At 40.8% G+C, this 23,486-nt stretch overlaps 1 protein-coding gene across 1 annotated transcript; it reads left to right on the top strand.

Annotated features, from left to right (window-relative positions):
- The first annotated feature begins 1,931 nt into the window (after positions 1 to 1,931).
- apoda.1 (apolipoprotein Da, duplicate 1) lies at positions 1,932 to 11,259 on the top strand. Its single transcript, XM_080907028.1, has 6 exons — positions 1,932 to 3,844; positions 8,379 to 8,504; positions 8,682 to 8,820; positions 9,619 to 9,740; positions 9,850 to 9,935; positions 10,136 to 11,259. Exons 3-6 carry the CDS (start codon positions 8,704 to 8,706, stop codon positions 10,369 to 10,371), a joined length of 561 nt encoding a protein of 186 aa, XP_080763154.1. The 5' UTR covers positions 1,932 to 3,844; positions 8,379 to 8,504; positions 8,682 to 8,703; the 3' UTR covers positions 10,372 to 11,259.
- The last annotated feature ends 12,227 nt before the right edge of the window (positions 11,260 to 23,486 follow it).

The following is a 23,486-nucleotide window of genomic DNA, read 5'->3' as shown; positions in this document are numbered from 1 at the left end:
CTGTATAACCTGTGAACCTGTGTTAGTTTGTGTTTTGGCAGAGAGTGGAACTCATCATCATCATCATCATCATCATCTCAGCCATGTTTGATATGTTAAAGACACCACATACTGTATAAGCTTAACCAAACACTCCCCAGTCTCAAATAAGTTGTTTTCAAACTTGGCAACACTGCACATAAAGTATATCAGAAAAAAGGAAAAATTAACATTTGATGATTTAGGTTTTCCATATTTGAATAAAAGTGGGAAGCAGTGCACAGTTAATTAATCCCACTTCATCTCCACAGGTCATCAGCTGTTATGTCTCCAGCTTCTTTATTGATGGGAATCTGAATAACAACAGGCTACATATTTCTAATTTGTTCCCTATTTGAAACACTAAACATTATCATATATAGGCTTTACAGCTCCACAATTTCACTTCCACATAACAAAGACAAATTCCTCCAATTCTGGAGTGTCGATTGCAGTGAACAACACATTTGTTTAATAACTGCATAAAGGCAAAATAACCATAAGTGCTGGTAAAATCCTGTTTTTCATTTGATTAAATACATAAAAATAAGGGTGCTTTGCTATTTTTCTTATATCACATATTAAGTTTTTTATCACTTGGCCCCGAGGTGTTTGTGTTTAATTTAATTTAGCCGTGAATGCTCCATTCGGTCATTTTTCATGAAAGGAATCTGCTTCATGAGACTTAAAAAAAAAGAGAAAAGTCTTTTTAAGGCCAATTAAATCCCTGAAATGACGAGCCTGTTTTAATTTTCATTAACATGAAGAAACATGCAGATTTCTTAATTAGCCGACGGCAACGGGAAGCAACTTTCATTTTTAAATTATTGTTCAGGAAGATTTGAGATCATGTTCTGTGACCGTATTCTAATTATTTCATGAAATTAATGATAGAGAAAAAGTGTCGGACACAATAATGATAACAGACAATTTATTGCAGCAGAACAGACGCCCAACAGCAAAGGAATATTTGGTGTGTCTGACAGATTTTGTTGTGGTTTGTTCTTCTGTTGCTCGAGGTTTTGGACTGAGCTGCCATTAAAACTTTGATTAATCCACAACCCACTCACACACAGTCGTATTCGGTCACACATATACAGAACTGAATTTGTGTTTCTTTGTGGTTGTTTTCTATCATTCAACTGATTTTCAGACTAGAAGAGTGAAGTCAAAGCATACAAAGGCTCTGAATGCAGGGCCCTGAGGCATGACATAGATCCCACACCAAACTCTCCTGGAGGCTGACAGTGTTTTAGTCTTCCCTGAATGTGAATGTCACACCATATAATTGTTCTCTATTAGACAAACTCAGTCAATTAAAGCAAAGAAAATGATTTCAGTTTTGTGTTCCCTCACTATATTGTCCCCTCTCAATAAATACTCTTTCTGTTAGACCAAAAGTCCCCAGTCATGTTGATGTGTTGCCAAACTTAAAAACAAAGTCTCTTTTGAATACAGCACTGGCTTCACAGCAGTGAAAGTTTGCACGTAAATTTGTGAGCTTTGTTGTTCTTCAGCAGAAGGACATTTTCTCAAGCTCTAACTATAGTGCATATGTACATTGCACTATAGTTAGAGCAGTGTGTTCTCTTCCACATGTTTAACCCACAGCATGCTTGTGTGCACAGCTGCGGGAGCCCCAGCGTGACATGAACTGCACATAACAGCGGCTGTCACGCAATGCTGACAGATCATATTAATGTTGCTTCTGGTAAAGCTTCGTCAGAAGCAACATGCGGTACAAATTATAATTTTTTATTAGCTTATAATTTCTGGGCTGAATATATTTATTTGTGAGCAGTTTGAAGATGACGCTTACGCATTTGAAGAAGCGCATTTCTCTGCAATGAACAAAAGTAACGCTGTCACTCATGACATTAGAAGAAAAAGAGGCAAAAAAGCAGTCATGTTGGATTTCTTTTATTATTGTTTATATTGTCGGAAATTCACTTTTGTAACTGTAAGATCTGCACAAAAGGCATCACAACAAATGCCTTTCAAAATAAAAGACACAATTCTTATAAAACAAGTCTACTGCTCAGCTTTTTAACACATTAAAAGCACTGAACACTCATGAGCTTGAGCACATTTCTGATGCGTCCTCAGATGTAAGCCAGTATTTCATGTGACCATGGCCACACATTACATCACCATCCAGCTCTGCAGTCAGTGCTGTATATAAACCCAGCTGTTTGTTTACTATGGCTCCTCATGCTGCCCTCAAGTGGCCAAAATATCAATCAGAGCAGGTTCAGGAATAGTATTGGCCCTAAATCTACCATAATTATCATCAAAGCAGGTAGTGTACAAAAAATAAAAAATTAAAATAAATAAAATAAGCAGGAATCTCTGCTCGGCTTCTGACATCAGTGTGAGTTCAACTGCAACTTTAGCAAAACTAGTGCCAATTATATTTCACAGTTAAAAACAGCAGTTTACCTTTTCAAATATTTCAATCTCATCTATTTTGGAAGAAGTCCAACTACCGTATTTCCCGGACTACAAAGCGCACCTGAATATTAGCCGCACAAGCTAAAATCAGGGGAAAATCCTGTTTTGTACATACATTAGCTGCACCTGACTAAAAGCCGCAGGTGTTTCAATGTTGACTTATCATATGTAAGAGAATATGCACAAAGGGAATTGTCAGGAAAGAGATGGCTGTTTGGAGACATCACTTTTATTAATATTTTGAAAAACAAGTTATGGGTACATATTTGCACATGTAGTACATAACAGTAGCCTACAGCACACCAGAACAATAGATTCGGCCTACCTTTTAGGCTCAGGTGCAGTGACACAGCTTTAACAAGAAGAAAAGTCAGTCATTCACCATCTTTCTCTTCTTCCTGCGCACTAAAACCACCAAAGTCCTCTTCTCCAGTGTCGGATACAAACAGGCTCAGGATGGCTTCGTCATCCACTCTCCGCTTCTCTCCTTCGTTGTCACTTTCAAAACCAAAGAAATCCTCATTGTCAGTGTCAGAGTCTAACACCCTCTGAAGGGCCGTGGCGGTGTCCTCCTCTCCATCATGCAGCAGTCCAGCCCTTCAAAATCCGTTGGTGATCATGGATGTTTTCACACTTTTCCACGCTGTCAGAATCCACCGGTGGAGTTGGGCATAACTTGCTTTTCGCAAGTTTATCGCCGCTCATCATCCACGACTCCCGCTGAACGCGTAGCACTACTTTGAAGTTTGTTTTTCGCGCTACTTCGTACGGCACTACGTTGCCTGGCGGACGGACATGTGACTAACATACCACTCTTGAACCCCGATCCTTCCGCCAGGCAACGTAGTGCCGTACAACAGCGGAACAAACAAAACAAATCGTCTTACGATATGACAAAAATCACGGACAATCCATAGAAAAGCCGCACCTGACTAAAAGCCGCAGGGTTCAAAGCTTGTGCAAAAAGTAGCGGCTTATAGCCCGACAATTACGGTAAATTTGTCTTTCAGTTTTACAGGGAGCAAACAGTAAAAGCAAAGTGGCAGTCGAACAGAAAGCGAGCCTTTAATGCCGGTACTTCAGAATGAAGTCCAAAGGATAATCCAAAAGCCTGAACCAAGGAATAAAGTGAAAACGGGAACCACGGCAACACGCAGTGTAACAGCAGTCTGGCGAGGAAGGAGCGGCTAGCCGGTCCAGCGGGCATGTGGTGTGGAGGTTAGCCGGATAACACGGAACCAGTCGGTTAAATCCAATAACAGACCTTTATTCGCCGTCAGCAACATTACACTTTATAAGCCAGGTCTCCTCGGCTGTACTCGTCCGAACCTACATGCGCGGGGATTGGTACCACCAGCGCCAGCTTGTCACAACAGTAAGTAAGGTGCTTTCTTGGAGCATGGAACATGAGCAGCATGAAATGGCTGCCGCTAACAACTCACCACACCCACTAGGAGACCCCCACAGCTACTACAATAGTTGGGCAACCCCCCCTAGTGGTGCTATAACCCAAAAGGGTTGTTACAGCAGCTGAGACTGACAACATGACAAAGGACAAGAGGAAACTCCCACAACATGGTAAATGGACTGGTTCTGATACAGCGCTTTTCTAATCTACCTGGGCACTCACAGCACTTTATACAACATGGCTCATTCGCCCATTTATACAAGCACTTTCTTTCAATGCTTTTTCTATCTAAGTGCTTTCTAACATTCACTCTGCGATGAATGCATCCAAGAGCAACTTGGGGTTCAGTATAATGCCCAAGGATATAGGATAGGCATGCAGACGGGAGATTGTGTGGCTAAAGCTGTCAGCTACTAATCGGTAAGCTGGTGGTTCAGTATGTGGCTGCTCCAAGGTAATAAGCACAGGGGACAACAGGTCAAAGACACAGTGGGAACGAATTAGAGATGATGAGACAGTGTATGTTCAACTAGATCCACAGAGCAAGAGACAAAAGACCGCCAAAGAAAGGCAGGGAGTAACTAAACAGAAGACAGAATCACACATGTGACCTAGACATGGAAAGACAGAAGGAAACATGAAGGGAAAGAAGAAGAAAGAAAAAAAACTATCACCATCTAAAGTGCAGGACTAATGGTAAAATTAATAAAGAGATTTAATTGCAGCAGGGAATATGAAATCTTAAACAGATGATGATAAATCCTTCTCTCATGTCAAGGTTCTGGGTCAGTTATGACCCAGTATTTTGAGTTTTCATGTTTTGGTTTGATTTTGTATTTTTTGGGTATCTTCTTGATCTATTTGATGATGATGTTCTATGTTCCAGCTTATTCTGGTTTATTTTTAGTTCTGCCCGTGTTAAGTCTGTGTTTCCTAGTCTGCATCCTTGTGTATTGTTTCCTGTTTTATTTTGAAGGATTGTGTCTTATATCAGTGTGTCCAGCTTTGCTCCTCCTGTCTCGTTAGCCACAATTTCTCCCAGCTGTGTCTCCCTCCTGTTACCCATTCCCTGATTACCACCCTGTATTAGCCCTGTGTTTTCCTCAACCCAGTGTCGTGTTGTACCCTCAGATCCTGCCTGTGTGTTCCTGCTTGGTTTCTGTGTTTGTTTCATGCCAGCAATAAAAGCTGTGGTTTTCAGTTACATTTCATCTCGGGAGTCCTGCATTTGGATCCACATTTCCACCTGCCCGCACACAGAGCCCTGACATCTCAACCCCCAAAAGAAATCATAAACCCACAAAACTCAAAACTGAGTCCAAGATGCTTGTTTTAACTACATGTGTAAAATATCATAAAATGTATTTTATTGATTTAAAGTTTATTTTTTGAATTTGAGCTTTAGCAACAACATTTTTACCATGCAGTTTTACAGTGTCAGGAACATGCTTCAATTCCCGTTGAACTATAAAACCCGTGTGTGGGTATGTGGGATAATAGGTGCTGAAGTCGGTCGGTGAGGTCGGTGTTTCCACAGAGGTGGTGAGTTTGTCTCCACCTTTAAGTGGCTGGTTAAGGTGCATGTGTTAGGATGAGTAAACAGTGAAAAGTGAAAAGGGAGAGAAAAACTTCAAGACAATCCAGTTTACTCAAGACAGAAAATAGAAACTGGATTATCCTCCACAGATTATCAGAACAAAAACTTTAAATCACGTGCACCCAATCAAATCCAGAACGTCCTGTCCCTTTGCAGTGTTTACATTCTGCATCTTTAATGCACCCTTTTGAAGCGTTCCCTCTCTGTCTTGCTGCTAGTTTGCCAGTGAGGCTGATTCTTTGCCTTGATCTTCTGACCAGTCGAGCTTATTGCCTTGATCCTGGGAAAACAGGCTTTGATGCATCTGAGTGCAGCTAACAAGTCATTCCTCTCTGAAGTGTATTAGCTGGAAATTGAGCCTTTTGATCTTTTCCTTTTTTTAATTTAACCTTGTTGGTTGCCAGAACGCCGTGTCTGGGAGCCTTCTGTCATCAGATGTAACTGTCAGCTTTTGGTTTAAGCTATTTTGAATTTTAAACAGAATATTGCAGCATTTTAAATATTTAGATGTCAGGGTATAACCAGAGATACTCATGATAAACTCTTTTTGCTTTCGTCATGTTTTAAGCATAAAGAAAAAGCCCTACCAAGTCCGCATAGATGCTTGTGTATATTAAAATCAATTGACTGGATTGGCAGAGGCTTGGCGCTCACTGTCAAGATGCCAAATTATTTACTTTATCAGCACATGTGAGAAAATTAATCCTTTTCAGAAAGTCAGAACAATAACAGCAATACTGTGGGCGATCGTGGCTCAAAGAGTAACCGGAAGGTTGCCAGTTCGAGCCCCAGCTCGGACAGTCTCGCTCGTTGTGTCCTTGGGCAAGACACTTCACCTGCCGCCTACTGGTGATGGTTAGAGGGGCCGATGGCGCGATATGGCAGCCTCGCTTCTGTCAGTCTCCCCCAGGGCAGCTGTGGCTACAACTGTGGCTTGCCTCCACCAGTGTGTGAATGTGAGAGTGAATGAATAGTGGAATTGTAAAGCGCTTTGAGGGCCCCGAAAAGCGCTATATAAATGCAATCCATTATTATTATTAATACCAGTTTTTTGGGTGTATGTGTATGTTTGATCTTTTGTTACAAAGACAAACTCAGAAGGATTTAAGTTTTTAAGTTGTTTGTCAATGTTACCAAGAAAATGCAAAAAGTACACGAGTTAATTTAAGCTGTCAAAACACGTTCTAACAGATTTTAGCTCGACGGTCCACTCCTCCTTAGACGCTGCAGGCTACATGCTACATGCTTGTAGCCTGAACGGAAACCGTAAGAAAGCAAAAAAGATGGGAGTCGATATTCACAGACTTTTTCTATTGTTTTTTCCCCCTTTTTAATTAGGGGTCTCCCTAATGATGACATCATCATGAGGTCATGCTTGAGGTCTAGTAGTTCCAACTTTTCCGTTTGAGCAAATCAGAACCAAGATACAGCCAAGATATTTTATAGATAAAATATGAAAGGAATTAGAGAAATAACATAAATAACAGAGAAATAACATAAATAACACCAAACTGATAATTTGGTAATCCATTCAGTACACTGAGATATTGCAGTTTAATCCAGGGATGTCAAACATAGGGGGAAAGAACCAATCCACCAAAGCGTGAAATCTGGCCCACCTGGAGGCTGTGAACAGAGGTGGGCACTTAATCTTCCCAAGGAGCCACATTAGAAACGGGGACTATTGTGCACCAGCTGCACCAGTGAGCATATAAAGAGATAAAATTAATATTAAAGTCAATGAAATGAAAATGATTCCAGGTTTTTATAAAGTAGGTGCACAAATGCAACATAAAAGGGGTCATTTTACCCCACTGCTGGTGGTTGCTAGGCAACATGATGATACTATATGTAATTCAGCTTTGGTGGAGAAGTTACTGTCATGAAATAAAAATCATTCAGTGCTTTTTGGAAGGTGTTGCAGGTGCATAGGTGCCCAAAACAGGTCATTTTAGCCCATTGTTAAGTGTTTGCTGGTGGGATGAACCCGTGTGTCAAGTGTGTCTGCTGAGTTCCTGCATGTACAAGGAATGAAAGGCAAAGATTTGGTTGAACAGCCGTCTCAGTAACAACAACATAAAACACCTCAGAGAGTAAAACTTGTTTGAATCAACAGAAAATTTTGGCCTTTTAGCAAGAGAATAAAAGCTGGAAATAAGCAACTTTTCTGTAATATTTCTTTTTTGTGTACATCCTAAGAGCCGTGCTGATGGCAGTAGCATTTCTTAGTGCAGAAGAAATGAAGATGAATTACACTTGGGGTATTCATCATCAGTTTTATAAATAAATGGTTCATAAAATGCGTACTTGAATTTTTTAACACTAAAAGAAAAGGAATTTGCAGGTGTCTTTTTTTAGGGAATAGGTTCAGTGATCAGGCTCACTTAAGACCAAATCAGGCTAAATGTAACCCACAAAATCATTACAGTGATTTCGACACCCTTGGTGTAAACCATGAATGCTATTATATGCTGTTGGTGCTATAGAGAAACAGAGAGTCATTAAAGAGCAGGAAATGTAAATATGTAAACCATCGACCATTTGCGAGGCCATGCAGCAAATCTGAAGGTTTCAGTTCTGCCAGACAAGATATTATTAAATCAGATCAAATCTAATCATTTTGTACATTTTTTTCATATAAACACACATGAGTATAGCATGCTTGCATTTTGTGGATCAACACTTCTGTCTTAAAGTACTTGTGTGTCTGTGTACAAAATCATGTAACCTTGGAACTTGTCATTTAAAGCAATCCTCTGATAAAAAACAAAACAAAACATATACTTTTGTGTCCATCTGGGGCAGGAGGGCATCCAGATTATTTTATTACATTCATTACGTTTCTCCTGGTATGTCCCCCATGACTCCAATTTGCTAATAGCTTACTTCATGTCTGAAATAAAGCTGGCTCTAAACAAAGACGCCCATTGACGACACAGAACTGCAAAACCTCGCAGAGGACTACGTCTCCAACTCAAACAGCAGAGTCGATAAAGACAGAGCACATATCTGAACCACTGGAACACAGAGGTAAGAGAAATCTGTGGAGATACATGCGAAGGATTAAACTATAAATTAGTTAATATTAGATTATTTCTGCCAAGAAAAATGTTACCTGAGTTGATGTAGCAGTAATCTTGTTTGCGTTGGCCATGTTTCTTTTTGGTTTGTGTTACCTTACCTGCTTTTCTTTCATACTCTCTTTAGGTAATAAAGCCACATCTTTACCATGAAGCTACCTTTGGCTCTGGTGTTTGCACTCACCCTCCCCATCATCAGGGCTCAGGTTCCCCACTGGGGCCCGTGTCCAGAGCCTGCTGTTCAACCCGCCTTCAGCCTTAAACAGGTACCAGTGACGGTGCAGACTGTGCAGAATACGCTGAACACATTAGGCGTGAATGTCATGAGATCCTTCTTCTCTCGCACAGTTTGAAAAGGAAAAAGCTGACACCACAAACATTATCAGAGATTTCTGTTTAAATATTTTCATATGGCAAAGATTTTCTGACTGTTTATGATACATTCTTATTAAGTAGCAAAACGTACATGTTTAGTAATTGCTGGCATTTGTGATATAGATCAGAATAGTGTGTGGTGGAAGCAGATAGGAGTGTTTGTCATCATATTTGTCTCTGTATCGTGTGGGCACCAAAAAGTCGAGGCTGGTAGACACATGCATATGGACATAATTAAATACAACTACTACTAATTATAATTACACCACAGGTAAACAAGAATTTATTAATATATATATTGTTTTCACGTGAAAAAAGTATAATTTAATCTATTAAAAGTACTTTTTATTTATATAGTTTATAATATATATATATATATTTTCAGCATTTCAGCATAATCTTTGTTGTAAGTCAACTCAGTACCCAAAGTATTGTGTAAGTAAAGCTTTTCAGTACCTTTAATAGCATAGAAATGTGCATACATTAGTACAATAACTGAATAAATGAAGACAGACTTTTTCCCAGAGGGGAAACTTGGCAAAACATTGTGTTTAATTACTTCCTCAGCTGGTGTAGAGTAGGTTTTTATAAAACACATACCATATATCAGAGTATGTAGATTTATTCATAGTCTGCACTCACATTGCTCTGAGTTGTCTTTGAACCTGTGCGTGTTTCTGCCCTCACAGTTCATGGGGAGATGGTTTGAAATTGCCAAACTGCCAGCCCAGTTTGAGAAAGGCCGCTGCATTGAAACCAATTTCACTTTGACGACGAGCAACTCCATTCGAGTGGTCAGCTCTGAAATACTGTGAGTCCCATTGAATTTATCTGTGCAAACGTGGAGCCAGGAGGTAATGTCTGCATGTCGTGCAGCCGTTTTAGTCTAACATAAAGTTTGTCTGTGTGGAATAAAACAGAAAAGGAGAGATGAAGAAAATCGAAGGGATCGGGGTCGTAGAGGATATAAAGAATCCAGCCAAGCTGGGAATAAGTTATTCCTACGGTGAGCAACATCTGGTGACAACACTGAGAATGACTGGCTGTGTTATGAGTTGTTAAGAATGAAGTGGAAATGTAATGAGTTAATCAGCCTCTATAAGCCACATATTAGATATACGACTTTCTCTCAGTATGTGTAGCTTCAGGATAAAATACTGTGATACTTTTGTCTCTTCACTCTTACAACTTTTGTCTTGATCACAGTCCTTCCCTACTCCCCTTATTGGATCCTGTCTACTGACTACGTGAATTCGGCCTTGGTGTATTCATGCACTGACATCCTCAGGCTCTTCCACGTCGACTTCGCCTGGATCCTGGGGCGAAACCGCACCCTGCCAGAATCCACCATCGAGAAAGCCAAAGAGATCTTTGCAAACAACAACATCGACGTGAGCAGGATGATCCCCAGCAGGCAGATGGGCTGTGAAAAAACGCTGTGAGCAGCGACACGGCAACACAAATTCAACACAGCATAATGTTGCTGTCGACAGAAGGGGGTAAATTATCCGAGTGTTTGTTTGCCTCGATGAATCTACGATTAATAATTTACGGTGATTGTTTCCAGCAGGATAAACTCAACTAGTTTCTCTGTTTTCTCCAGTTTTTACTTTGCACAACACCGACTGTGACAGTACAAGTTGAGAGGAATACTTTCCGTGTTAAGAGAAATGTTGTATTCGCTGCGAGCAGATGATTCTGAGTAATCTGAACACAAACTCAAAACATGAAGGATCTAATTAGTGTCAAAAAAAGTTAGTAAATCTCATTTCATGTGATCTTTACTGTGTTTTTAATGAAATCGTCAGCGTGCTGCACTGAAGCCTTCTATACACACAGAAACTGATTTGAAAGTTGAAAGGTGTCTTACTTTATCTGTAAAACGACGACAACTAAAGGTTACATATTTAAAATAGTGTCGATGTTTGAAGTTTACCATCTGTTTATGCTTTCTAAGTGTTTTAACATGTTCTGTATAAGCGTGCTGAAAGGCATTTTCAACTAAAAGCAGCAATAAAACCGCTATTATTTAGTAAAACATGAAATTCATTTCAATTCAATAAACCTTCAAAATGTCCAAGTTTTAAAGATTCCTATTGGCAGACATTGGAGGGTTTTTTCAGGCTAAACATGAGAATAAAGGCCTGGAAATTCAAAGTATTTGCATCAAAATGTTCTTAAAAGTTTTAAACCCTGGTGATTCAGGTGACCTTGAAAGGAGTTAAAGTATCTTCACAAGCACCACACTGCCTTACTTGAATGTTTTGTTTGTGCGTTCCACTGAGGTGGATTTTGCACTCTGAAAGGAAAAAGGTATTAGCTCTAACTAAAAAAGTAACACACTTAAAAAAAAATTAAGAGTAATTTGACCTTGGGAAGGTCGCATGAACATGTTCACAAATGTAAAAATCCCCCACCACATCCAGGTGTCCATTAAAAAGACTGAAGACTGTTGATTTTTGTGTGTTTGTCCTCATTTATCTTGGGTTTTGTGTGTTTCACTGAGGTGAGTTTTGCCCTCTTAAAAGAGATTCTAGCGAACTGAAAGGTAGGTAGAGTTTTTTGAAGTCAATACAAAATATAAAACGATTAATGATGCAATAGAAGGTGACTGATGTCTCGATCTGTAGCTGGTGTTACATATAATTAACAGGAGCAGGACACCTATCAATATACCTTATGTATACACACAAACACACACACACACACATATATATATATATATATATATATATATATATATATATGTGTGTGTGTGTGTGTGTGTTTGTGTGTGCACTAGCCAGCCGCTTGAGGAGGTACACCAGAGAGATAGAAGGCAGGAGAATAAACAAGCTGTTCTCCACAGAACCAGCAAAGGTGTACTCTCAGTGGCAAGGGAACAATAAGAGAACAGCACCACCAAGGCTGGAGACGGAGCAATACTGGAAGAGCATATGGGAGAAGGACGCAACCCATAACGGCAATGCTCAGTGGCTAGAGGATCTGAGGGCAGACCACAGCGACCTCCCTGAACAGGGTCCAGTAACCATCACAGTGGCAGATATCCAAGAAAGGGTCTCCAGTATGAAGAGTTGGACAGCACCAGGGCCCGACATGGTTCACGCCTACTGGCTGAAGAAGCTGACTGCACTCCACGAGCGTCTGGCAGCACAAATGAACCAGCTGCTAGTTAACGAGAGACACCCGGAATGGCCAACTGAAGGCCGGACGGTCCTGATCCCCAAGGACCCCAAGAAGGGACCGGTCCCCTCCAACTACCGACCAATAACCTGCCTCAGTACTACATGGAAGCTCCTGTCAGGCATCATATCGGCTAAGATGAACAGGCACATGGGTCAATACATGAGCGGGACACAGAAAGGAATTGGCAAGAATACCAGAGGCGCAAAACACCAGCTACTGGTAGACAGAACAATCAGCCGAGACTGCAAGACCAGACTGACCAACCTGTGCACTGCCTGGATTGATTACAAGAAGGCCTATGACTCAATGCCCCACAGCTGGATACTGGAATGCCTAGAATTGTACAAGATCAATGGGACCCTAAGAGCCTTCATCAGGAACTCAATGGGGATGTGGCGTACAACACTAGAGGCCAACTCCAAGCCCATAGCACAAGTCACCATCAAGTGCGGGATCTACCAAGGAGATGCTCTGTCCCCACTGCTGTTCTGCATAGGCCTGAACCCCCTCAGTGAGATCATTAACAAGACTGGCTACGGATACCGACTACGGAACGGAGCAGTTGTCAGCCACCTCCTGTACATGGATGACATCAAGCTGTATGCCAAGAGTGAACGAGACATCGATTCACTGATCCACACTACCAGGCTATACAGCAATGACATTGGAATGTCGTTCGGACTGGAGAAGTGTAGTCGGATGGTAACAAAGAGAGGGAAGGTAGTCAGAACTGAGGGGATTGAACTACCAGAAGGCAACATTGCAGACATAGAGGACAGTTACAAGTACCTGGGGATCCCGCAGGCAAATGGGAACCATGAAGAGGCCGCTAGAAAAGCTGCAACCACCAAGTACCTGCAGAGGGTCAGGCAAGTCCTGAGGAGTCAGCTGAATGGTAAGAACAAGATCTGGGCCATCAACACGTACGCCCTGCCCGTGATCAGGTACCCTGCTGGGGTAATAGGCTGGCCAAAGGAGGAGATAGAAGCCACTGACATAAAGACATGAAAGCTCCTTACCATGCATGGAGGGTTTCACCCCAAGTCCAGCACCCTGAGGCTGTACGCTAAGCGGAAGGAAGGGGGCCGGGGACTGGTGAGTGTCAGCACCACAGTCCAGGATGAGACAAGGAACATCCAAGAATACATTGGGAAGATGGCCCCAACTGACCGAGTGCTCAGTGAATACCTCAGGCAGCAGAAACCCAAGAAAGAGGAGGGAGACGAGGAACCATCATGGAAGGACAGGCCCCTGCACGGTATGTACCACCGGCAGATAGAGGAGGTGGCTGATATCCAGAAATCCTACCAGTGGCTGGACAAAGCTGGACTGAAAGACAGCACAGAGGCACTAATCATGGCAGCACAAGAACAAGCTCTGAGCACAAGATCCATAGAGGCTGGGGTCTATCACACCAGGCAAGACCCCAGGTGCAGGCTGTGTAAAGATGCCCCAGAGACAATCCAGCACATAACAGCAGGGTGCAAGATGCTAGCAGGCAAGGCATACATGGAACGCCATAACCAAGTGGCCGGCATAGTGTACAGGAACATCTGTGCCGAGTATAACCTGGAAGTCCCGAGGTCAAAATGGGAGATGCCCCCAAGGGTGGTGGAGAATGACCGAGCTAAGATCCTGTGGGACTTCCAGATACAGACAGACAAAATGGTGGTGGCTAACCAACCGGACATAGTGGTGGTAGACAAACAGAAGAAGACGGCCGTAGTGATTGATGTAGCGGTTCCGAATGACAGCAATATCAGGAAGAAGGAACACGAGAAGCTGGAGAAATACCAAGGGCTCAGAGAAGAGCTCGAGAGGATGTGGAGGGTGAAGGTAACGGTGGTCCCCGTGGTAATCGGAGCACTAGGTGCGGTGACTCCCAAGCTAGGCGAGTGGCTCCAGCAGATCCCGAGAACAACATCGGAGATCTCTGTCCAGAAGAGCGCAGTCCTGGGAACAGCTAAGATACTGCGCAGGACCCTCAAGCTCCAAGGCCTCTGGTAGAGGACCCGAGCTTGAAGGATGAACCGCCCGCAGGGGCGTGCTGGGTGTTTTATATACATATGTATATATATATACATATGTATATATACATACAGTATATATATACATATATACATATATATACATATACACACACATATATATATATATACATATACACACACACATACATATATATATATATATATATATATATATAGGGATGGGTACCGGTGATCATGGCACCGGTTCTGACATAAACGGTAGTAACCAGACCGAAAAGCAGCGCACATTTCGGTGCTTTATTTCGGTGCTTTTTTTTCCTGAGCTGTGATACACTTCTAGCAGAGGTGGGACCAAGTCATTGTTTTGCAAGTCTCAAGTAAGTCTCAAGTCTTTATCCTCAAGTCTCAAGTCAAGTCTCAAGTAATGTCAGGCAAGTCAGAGTCGAGTCTCAAGTCACTGGTGTAAAAGTCCGAGTCAAGTCACAAGTCTGAAACTTTGAATTTCAAGTCCTTTCGAGTCTTTAAAAAAAAAAATAATGAAAAAATAATGTTGCAGTTATGCTAAATGTAAATATTAGACCATGTAATTTTAAAATCTGTGTTTTTCTCAACACATGACAAAATAGTGAACTTAGAAAATATACACAAATTGTGAAATTGCACCTCTTTAAAATGCAGCTCAATTAAACCTAGCTCCAAGAATAATTTTCACCGACAGTTCTGAGATAAGCTGCATGTTATTCTTGGATGCGGTTGTAGGACCAGCTTTAAAATCGCATGACAAAAATATCATACACATTAAAAAAAACTGTATCACCAACGTAGCCTGGACAACATTTGCTAGTTAGATGAAGTCAGCTATCTCATCTTAGCATATTTATATGCATATTTATAATTATACGGTTCTTGGAGTGAGTGCACACACTCATGAAGTTTAGTAACTTCAGGTCACTGCAACAAGTCCAGGTACAGTTTACCGACGGATGGGTACAGGACCTTGAAATGCACCGTGTAGAAAGTAAAGACCATCGTACGTATCATAAGTTTACCAGTCTCACAAATTGTCGTCATAAATACACATTCCTTAACCGTTTATTAATAGGACCTTTGAGCTCAACGGTAATTAATTAGTAGTGGAAATAATTTCTGGTAGCATCACAGAAATGTAGCAGTGACAACAATATTGTATGCTGTAATCGTACTGGGCAATTAGTGATACAAAAAAACCTGTTTTATCCTGTGAATAAAAGTATATGTTTTTGTCAATGTACCATAATAACAGAAGCGAAACGCAATATTGTGTCAGGACAATTCACTATTTATGCACAATAAACAAAGGAGCATAGCGCGACAATTTCTGTTCAGCGCCAGACTTGCTTGTAACCTATATCACTAATTATGTTATGAAAATGACGTATTAACTACTAAAAAACACTGACCTTCGTGTAAATGCTTGGAGCAGACTAACCTGTTCTGGGACGTTATATTTGATCTTTGAATGGCTGCAATCCAGTCGCGTCTTTGTTACTTCGGAAACATGGCTTGAACAATTTCTCTTCAACGACGTAATCCGATAACAACCGATCTCTTTACCCGTCGGCTTCCCGTGGCTGTCATGCGACCGGCTATTGCAGTTAATAATACAACAGCATCTTGCCATTTTTGTGTTTCTTTTTATCGCTGTATAACTGATTTTAATTGAAAGCCTGCGTGCACTAGTACCGCTTGCCACGAGTTCCCAGAATCCTTTGCGGTTCTACCCGTGAATGACGTCACATTTTCAATCTCTATATAATATGCATGTAAAATTTTATATTTGGGGTAAAATATCAAGTCTTTTCAAGTAAACCGGTTCAAGTCCAATTCAAGTCCCAAGTCATTGGTGTAAAAGTCCAAGTCAAGTCACAAGTCTTAGAACATTTTTTCAAGTCAAGTCTAAAGTCATAAAATCGAGTCTGACTCAAGTCCAAGTCATGTGACTCGAGTCCACACCTCTGACTTCTAGCCAATCATTTTACGTTTCCGAGGATAGTAGGCGGGTCCAGGTACGTACGTTCTTTTAGAGCAGAGCTACAGATTAAAAATGCCCAAGGCGAAGCGGTCAAAAGTCTGGCTGTACTTCACAGCAAAAGAACTCAGCAGCCTGCAACAAGTGCTTTAAGCTGATACTGTGATACTGTCAAAGGAGGTAACACCTCAAATCCGATTAAACACCTGGCGACGCATAGCGTTTTTTTTAAAAGCCCAGAAATGCACCGTATTTGATAGCTTGCTGCGAGACCTCACACGAGCGCATCTACTGCGGTGGGTTGCCTGTTATCGGACCCGGAGTTAGCAACATCCCCCAAAAACACGAAGAGGAGAGTCCTGGCCCCTAGCCCTGCCAGTGTAGCAGAAATGATGACGGATGATGATGGCAGCAGCAGCCGTTCTTCTCTGCGTGAGTAGCTTAATGTTGTTCGTGTGTAATTTACGTTGAGTAGGCTAACCACGTTATTACATTAATGCATGTAAGGTGAACTAGCAAACCTCATCATAGCTACATGCGGCTGTCTTCTTGTTTGATGGCAGATATTCCCTTCACCCTGGCCAAAAAGGCTAAAATGATCAAAGAAAAAGTGGGAAACAGTTAAACATGAGAGGTTTTTGGACAAAGTTTATGTTTTTTCCATTGTTGAAGCATTGCTTCCAGCCAAGAGTGATACCATATATGCCCCATAGCTGCAGAAAAGGCTAACATTTTTATCTTTTTACAAAAAACTGCTGAACATGAGAGGTTTTTGGACCAATTTTGTGTTCTCCATTCTTTAAGCACCGTTTGAGCACCGGCACCGTTTCAAAAGTACCGATTTGGCACCGGTATCGGATAAAACCTAAACGATACCCATCCCTATATATATATATATATATATATATATATATATATAAGTCAAACAAACACTGTGGCATCACTGAGAGTTAAAAACTGTCTAAATTCTTTCATCTTTAATAAAATGATCAGGGTTGCTGCTTTACCAGGTGCAACATTTAAGTTTAACATCCAGGCATCCATGAAAACAGAATTGATTAAATTTAATGTATTTCAGAAGTTAGCAGAAAGTTGGCTCAGAGAGATTTCTTGTGCTTGTGCTGGAATTAAAACGGTCTGCATCAGACCAGCGTGGTTTACCCTGCTGTGTCTGTGAGTTCAAAGGGTCTTACTTTCTTAAGTGTAGTGAAGGACCGAAGGTTTTACATTGTAGTGCAAGTCCTTTAAATGAATACTGCTTTAGTTTTGTACAGAACTTTTTCATTTTGATATACAATATACAATATGTGCAAGATCCAACTAATCCACACACTCTTTCAGTTACCATAGGAACATGCCTATCACATGCTACAACAATTTAACTTCACTGGGCTTGGGGAGACATTCATGTACTCCACCGTGCAAAGGCTGGATTCAAATTTAGCTTTTTTTGTTTAGGTCTAATCTACATTTGGGGAATAATTATTGCTCACTTAGAAAGAAATGAACAGTCTCTAAATTTTATGGTTTATTCATTTTTTATGGAGGCAACAAAAATCCAGAATAAAAACATTACATTAAAATCTAAATTGATTTTGGCATCATTGAGTGAAATAAGTACTGGATCCCCAACCATCCACCCATAGATTACAGGTGATTACAATCAAGCAATCAGTCAATCAGTTACAGATACTTGCTTTATGTATAAAGTACACTTAACATAATCAGTTTCTTTGACCTCTCCACCATCATGGGCTATATCAAAGAGCCATCAAAGGATGTCAGGATTAGAAGTCAGCAGGAAGTTAGCTCGCTAGTTTCCACCTAAACATGATATGGCACGTTCTGACTGAGAGATTTCTGAAAAAATAAAAACGTACAGCTCTGCCATCTCTTCCAACATAAATGAAGACAGAAAACTAAACAGCAGTGACATTTGTAGGGTTACTGACGTTGGACTAGCTGGTATATAATGATGTGCTATGTGATCGCTAGCGACACAGCTATGTTAGCATAACATAAACACAGTGAAGCTGGAGGATGAACGCTAACATTTTTCACTTGATAAAAGTTAACGTGATGGTTAGGGACAAATGCAATTGCATGTCGGGATGCTGGAAATGGACCAAAGTTAAGTCAGGAGAATAACTGAGATCATCCACCCACAATATGAGGTTAGTCATTAATATACTGCAACAACATGGGAATAGAGCAGCTGCGAGAGAATTCAACATTAAAGAATCAATGGTACGGAAGTGGAGGAAGCAAGAAGAATGAGTTGAGTAAAATTTGACGTATTTGACTGTTTTGTTTCCCTTAGTGCGCCTTATAATCTGGTGTGCATTATGTATGAAAACAGACCCGTTGATCGACAGTGTGCCTTATGGTCTGAAAAATATGGTAATAATTATTGTCAATAAGGGTGGGGCAGAGGTAAATTTTAAATAAGAAATATGGAATAAAAAACAAAAAACAGAATACAAGATAAAAGATAAAGAAAATACGAACTACAAAGTCCTTAATCATACCCCAAATCTCAAGACCCAGGATCCAAGTGAGGATGACTTTACTCCAAAAACATTCGTGAAAAGAATTATTCTTGCCTAAGACACTCACATGGATATGTAAACACTGCGGATTAGTGCAGTTTTTTCAAGCCAGCTTCAAGACTTGAAAAAACTGCCTGAAGCATGTATGTGTACTTACTGCACTCTACTGGAACATTTCAGTTCAATTCAATTTTATTTATACAGCACCAAAGCAGTTGCCCCGAGGTGCTTTATTTTGTTAGGTAAAGACCCTACAGTAACACAAAGAAAACAGAGAAAACCCAAGCGACTCTCTTTGAGCAAGTGCTGTGGCGACAGTAGGAAGGAAAAACTCCCTTTTAACAGGAAGAAACCTTCAGCAGGATCAGGCTCAGGGAGGGGCGGCCATCTGCTTCGACCGGTTGGAGGTGCAGTGAGGAAGACGGGACAAAAGACTTGCTGTGGAAGAAAAATAGAGATTAATAATGAGTAATAAATAAATACATAATGGGTGGTAAGCAGTAATCCTGAAGAATGGGGTGATATGGTACTATAAGGTCATTAAGATAAGACAGGCTTGATTATTCAAGACCTCATATGCTCTTTTCTGTCTCTCTTTTTTTTATTGTCATGTTTCTTTTCCATGCAGGCACAATTTACCCACTAAACCACTGAAAACTCCAAGAAACTTTTTTTAAACACGAGAACATTTTATTTTTTTGCTTGAACTATATCCATGATCTTAGCACCAAGACAGTGGAAATCCCATCCTGTAAAAGATTTCTTATTGCTTCTTTGCAATTAAAGACTAAAGCAACACTACCTGCCGAAAAGTGTGCTAGTCAGCTTCAACGTCAACTACAGTAATTCTACACATGCACAGATGCATGTGGACAATTATTGTAGGCTCTTTACCTCACAATGTAAAATTCTTTGAGGCAACTGTTGGATTGAATTGATGCTAAATAATAATAAAACCAAGTTGAATTGAAAAATGGAAACAAACAAATTAGACTGTGATTCATAATCTTAACAGACGTGTTGTCTAATCTTCATTATCAAGGTTTTGTGACGACAAGGCTTCGGGATGTAGTGTTAAGTAGCTTTTAAAGTGTTGGTAAGTTAAGCACATCGTGCAGCACTCAAGCCGAGGAAGGAGGAAAACCTACATGGTCTTCACAGAACAGTAATAAATATTAAACTACCCAACGGAAAATAAAATTATTGTTTCTGTTTTACGGTTGCCTTTCTGTAAAAGTCACTGATGACACATTTAAACATTTCTTACATTTGGAGCTGACCGCACATGTTGCGGCCTGCATTCAGAAATTATTGTTGAATCTTGTGTTATTTTCAGTAAACCATTTCTATTTATAGCAGTTGGATCCTTAACGACACTCTGGAGAACTTTTGTCTGCTCTCGGTTTGTTCCCAGTCTCTCTGTGTTCCTCTTTTCTGTTTCCCCCCCGCCCATCACCCCCAACCAATCGAGGCAGATGGCACTCCTCCCTGATCCTGGTTCTGCCAAAGGACTTTTCCTGTTATAGAGGACTGTGTGATGGTTGGGCTCCTCTAATACTGTACAATCATCTCAAGCACATTGAGATGATTGTACTGTGAACTGCCCAGTAGCTCTGAATTCTTGGCACAAGAGACGCCAGCCTGGAGAACTCAACGTGACCAGAGTCACCACATTTATTGTGCAACAGATGAAACCGTTAGTTATGTTCACTGTTTGTGGATCTATGTAGCTGCCAAGAGGCTGTTTGATAAACCTTTGATATAATTTTAAAATGAAACGCATCCACACTGAAATCATAAAAACACTGGACACAAACAAATCTGTGTGCAAACGGTGTGTAAGAGCTTTTTATTAGGACAGCTCTGTCAGCAACATTTTTCTTACCTGAAAAATAGTTCACACCCACAGTCTTGAGACACAAAGTCCTAGCAGTCTTAGAAACACACACAAAGAAAGTTAAAATGCTTAGAATTTGAACTAAACACTTTTGGGATGGTTTGCTGTTCCAGCTCCTTGTCACGCTAGGCTTGGTTGGGTTGAGCAGCCATGCTCCGTCTCTGGGTGTTGTCCTGTGCTCCTGCTCTTCAGCAAGCTCACCTGCTCCACATCTGCCTCATCAACATTGTCTGCATCATCAGAGTGGAAAACAGGCTCTCCTGATCCCTCAATGTGCCTCACCTGTGGTCTTTAAGCTCCTGAGTGTAATGTCCTTGTCTCTCCACTTTACAACGTTCTCGCCGTGGCTGAGGAGCGGCTCAATCCTCAGATCCATTTCCCTGTCCTTGATGAGCTGGTCCAATACTTCTGGAATCCCTCATTGAAAAACTCACAACTTCTGCTTGCCCACCCAGCAACCCATGACCTCAGCTGCAGTCACAAAGCAAACAACTGGCCCTCCCACAGCCTCCCCCCCGCGCATAGTGAGTAAGCTCTCTCTTATTCTCTGCAAGCTCACCTTTGTCTGCAGAATATCTGCGAACCAACTTACCTGGATTAATCTACCTCTCGCCCAGTGACTCATCTCTCTGCCGCCTGCTCTGTCTGTCTGAGCCCTCCTCGCAGACATCTGCTCCTGAGTTAATAAACGAGCTGTACTGTGAAGCGCTCTCTCCTGGGTCTTGCTTAAGAGACTGCCTTTTAATATTGCTACTTTCACATTTCACACGATCATTTATCACAAATAACTTCTACCATTCTGTTTTTTTCTTATAGTCTCTCAGTCTTTTGCTTGAGCCACACTGAGCATCTCAGGGAAAACAATATTCAGCTATTTCAGTTTCTTCAGTTGGATTTTCTCCTGCTTTTTGGGCTTAGGATTGGAGGCTACAAGTCAATGTGTTTTTCCTAGAGTACATATAGAAACAGGTGTGTGGTTTTATGAAGATTGCAGGCACCCGACACAACCTGTGGATTCAGAATCATTTTAAATCATTAGCATGCAAATTTATGATGTACAGCGTAGAATAGTGCTATAAAAGACAGGTAAGAACAAAACAGGCCAGTGTGCATGTTTAAGGAATTAAACTGTGATTTTTAGTGTTCATGCTGTGGAAGTCAGTTGCCTCTGTGTACTATTATTTCTTCCACTTTGATTAAATATGAGAAAATCTATTTTGGTTTCAATGCTCAGTTTATTTTCCCACACCAGTTCAGTTATTTTTTTGAGCAGGGTAAGAACAGGCTGTGTTAGTATAAGCCCAACAAGGGCTGAAAACAATGACCATAAACTCTCTGTGAAGCATGCTCCATACTGGAACTATGTTAAACGGCAGTGTTCCTTTTTAAATAAATAGGAAATAGTTAATGAGGCCTAATGTGTTTGTGTCACATGGAAAATTTCAGTGTAAGTTATCCAAATGTTGCCTTAGAAAATCGTGAAAATAGCAAAAATAGCATAGGGATGAGCAATACGAGTTATTTATAGCAGGCATTTCTCTATATTGAATTCAATTCAATTTGATTCATTTCTGTAAATATCTACCTTTTTTATTTTAAGTAAAAAAGTGCTTGATGTGCTGACCTGACATGAGCTTAATATAACTGAAATGTTCCCCTGTGGGGAAGAATTAGAAGAATTATGCAGAGGGTCCATGAGAGCCTGAGCGCTGCAGAAAATGAAGATCATAACCAGATTTCTGTGGTAACCTTCTACCATTTGAATACATTTAATGCAACAGATTATAGCACCAAGGAGACAATAGAATTAAAACATAATCTGCAAAGCTTTTTGTAATTGTTACTAAACCATTTACCCCATTGTCAGATTTACAGATTTACAAACCCTGAAGCCCATTTTAGTTAAAAAAAAAATCTGAGGAGAAAACTGCAGAAGGTCAAAACTGAGAGAGAAAGATGTGTTTATAAATTTCCCCGTGGTCTCATTCTCAGTGCTTGAAGTGCTTCCTCACAAAATATACATTTCCTCCTCTGTCATGCTTATGTGGTCAGACACTGCAGCGGCTTTCATTTGAATCGCTGCAGTAACATCATGCACACACACACTTAAAAGCTTGAGAAGAACATAGAAATATTTGACTTCAGAGTGAAAGAGAGAACAAAAATGCTGTTAAATGTGAAAAGTGTCGCACAGGCATGTCAGAGAATTTGTAAAGGGCACCCTTTTCAAAGGTGAAGAGCCTCCTTTGACAAGGTGTTGCTGCTTCTTCCTGAACCAGGGCCGAAGGAACCTTATGAGATTAGCAGTGATGTGCAAAAGAAGTACGAAAGTTTTCTACTGAACAGTAGCAGAGATTCTGTTTTTTATTTTAATCATTAAAAATTAGTAGAATTGAAGAAGTTGTTGGCTGTTTTCTTCGTCTTATAACTGAGGAAATAAAGACATTAAAATGAGTATTCCCTGTTGTTAAAGATCAGGGACTTATGTTGAAAGAGGGGGTTTCTTTCTCCTGCCTGTGCGAGGAGGACATCTAAATTTTTGATACCATGAATCAAACTACGCAGTCACTGTCATTCTTTTTCCTGTGTTTGTGCTGTGTCTCGATAACTAATAGGTCCTGACAGAGGCCTCTGGCTCCCTCGGTCTTTTGCTCAATATACATTAAAGACTGAGTCGAAGTGGAAACTAAGAAAATAAAGATGACACAAGGTACAGGGAGGGACAGCAGTGTGTTGCATTAGTTTCAAGCTCTTTATTACAGTCATTCGGCTGTGAAGAGTGAAAGAACAACACTTGTGCAGCCCTTAAAGAACGAAGGACATGAGACGACCTCTGCCCACAGCACGAGATGAACCCTCTTCTCACCCTTGATCCATTCTGATTCAGTTCCAGCCTTCAACTTAAAAAGCTAAAAAGCTTTTTTAG

Source organism: Rhamphochromis sp. 'chilingali', assembly GCF_963969265.1.
Source record: "Rhamphochromis sp. 'chilingali' genome assembly, chromosome: 16".
Taxonomy (NCBI): domain Eukaryota; kingdom Metazoa; phylum Chordata; class Actinopteri; order Cichliformes; family Cichlidae; genus Rhamphochromis; species Rhamphochromis sp. 'chilingali'.
The sequence above is the reverse complement of the archived record's forward strand: the minus strand, read 5'-3'. Positions and strand labels throughout refer to the sequence as shown.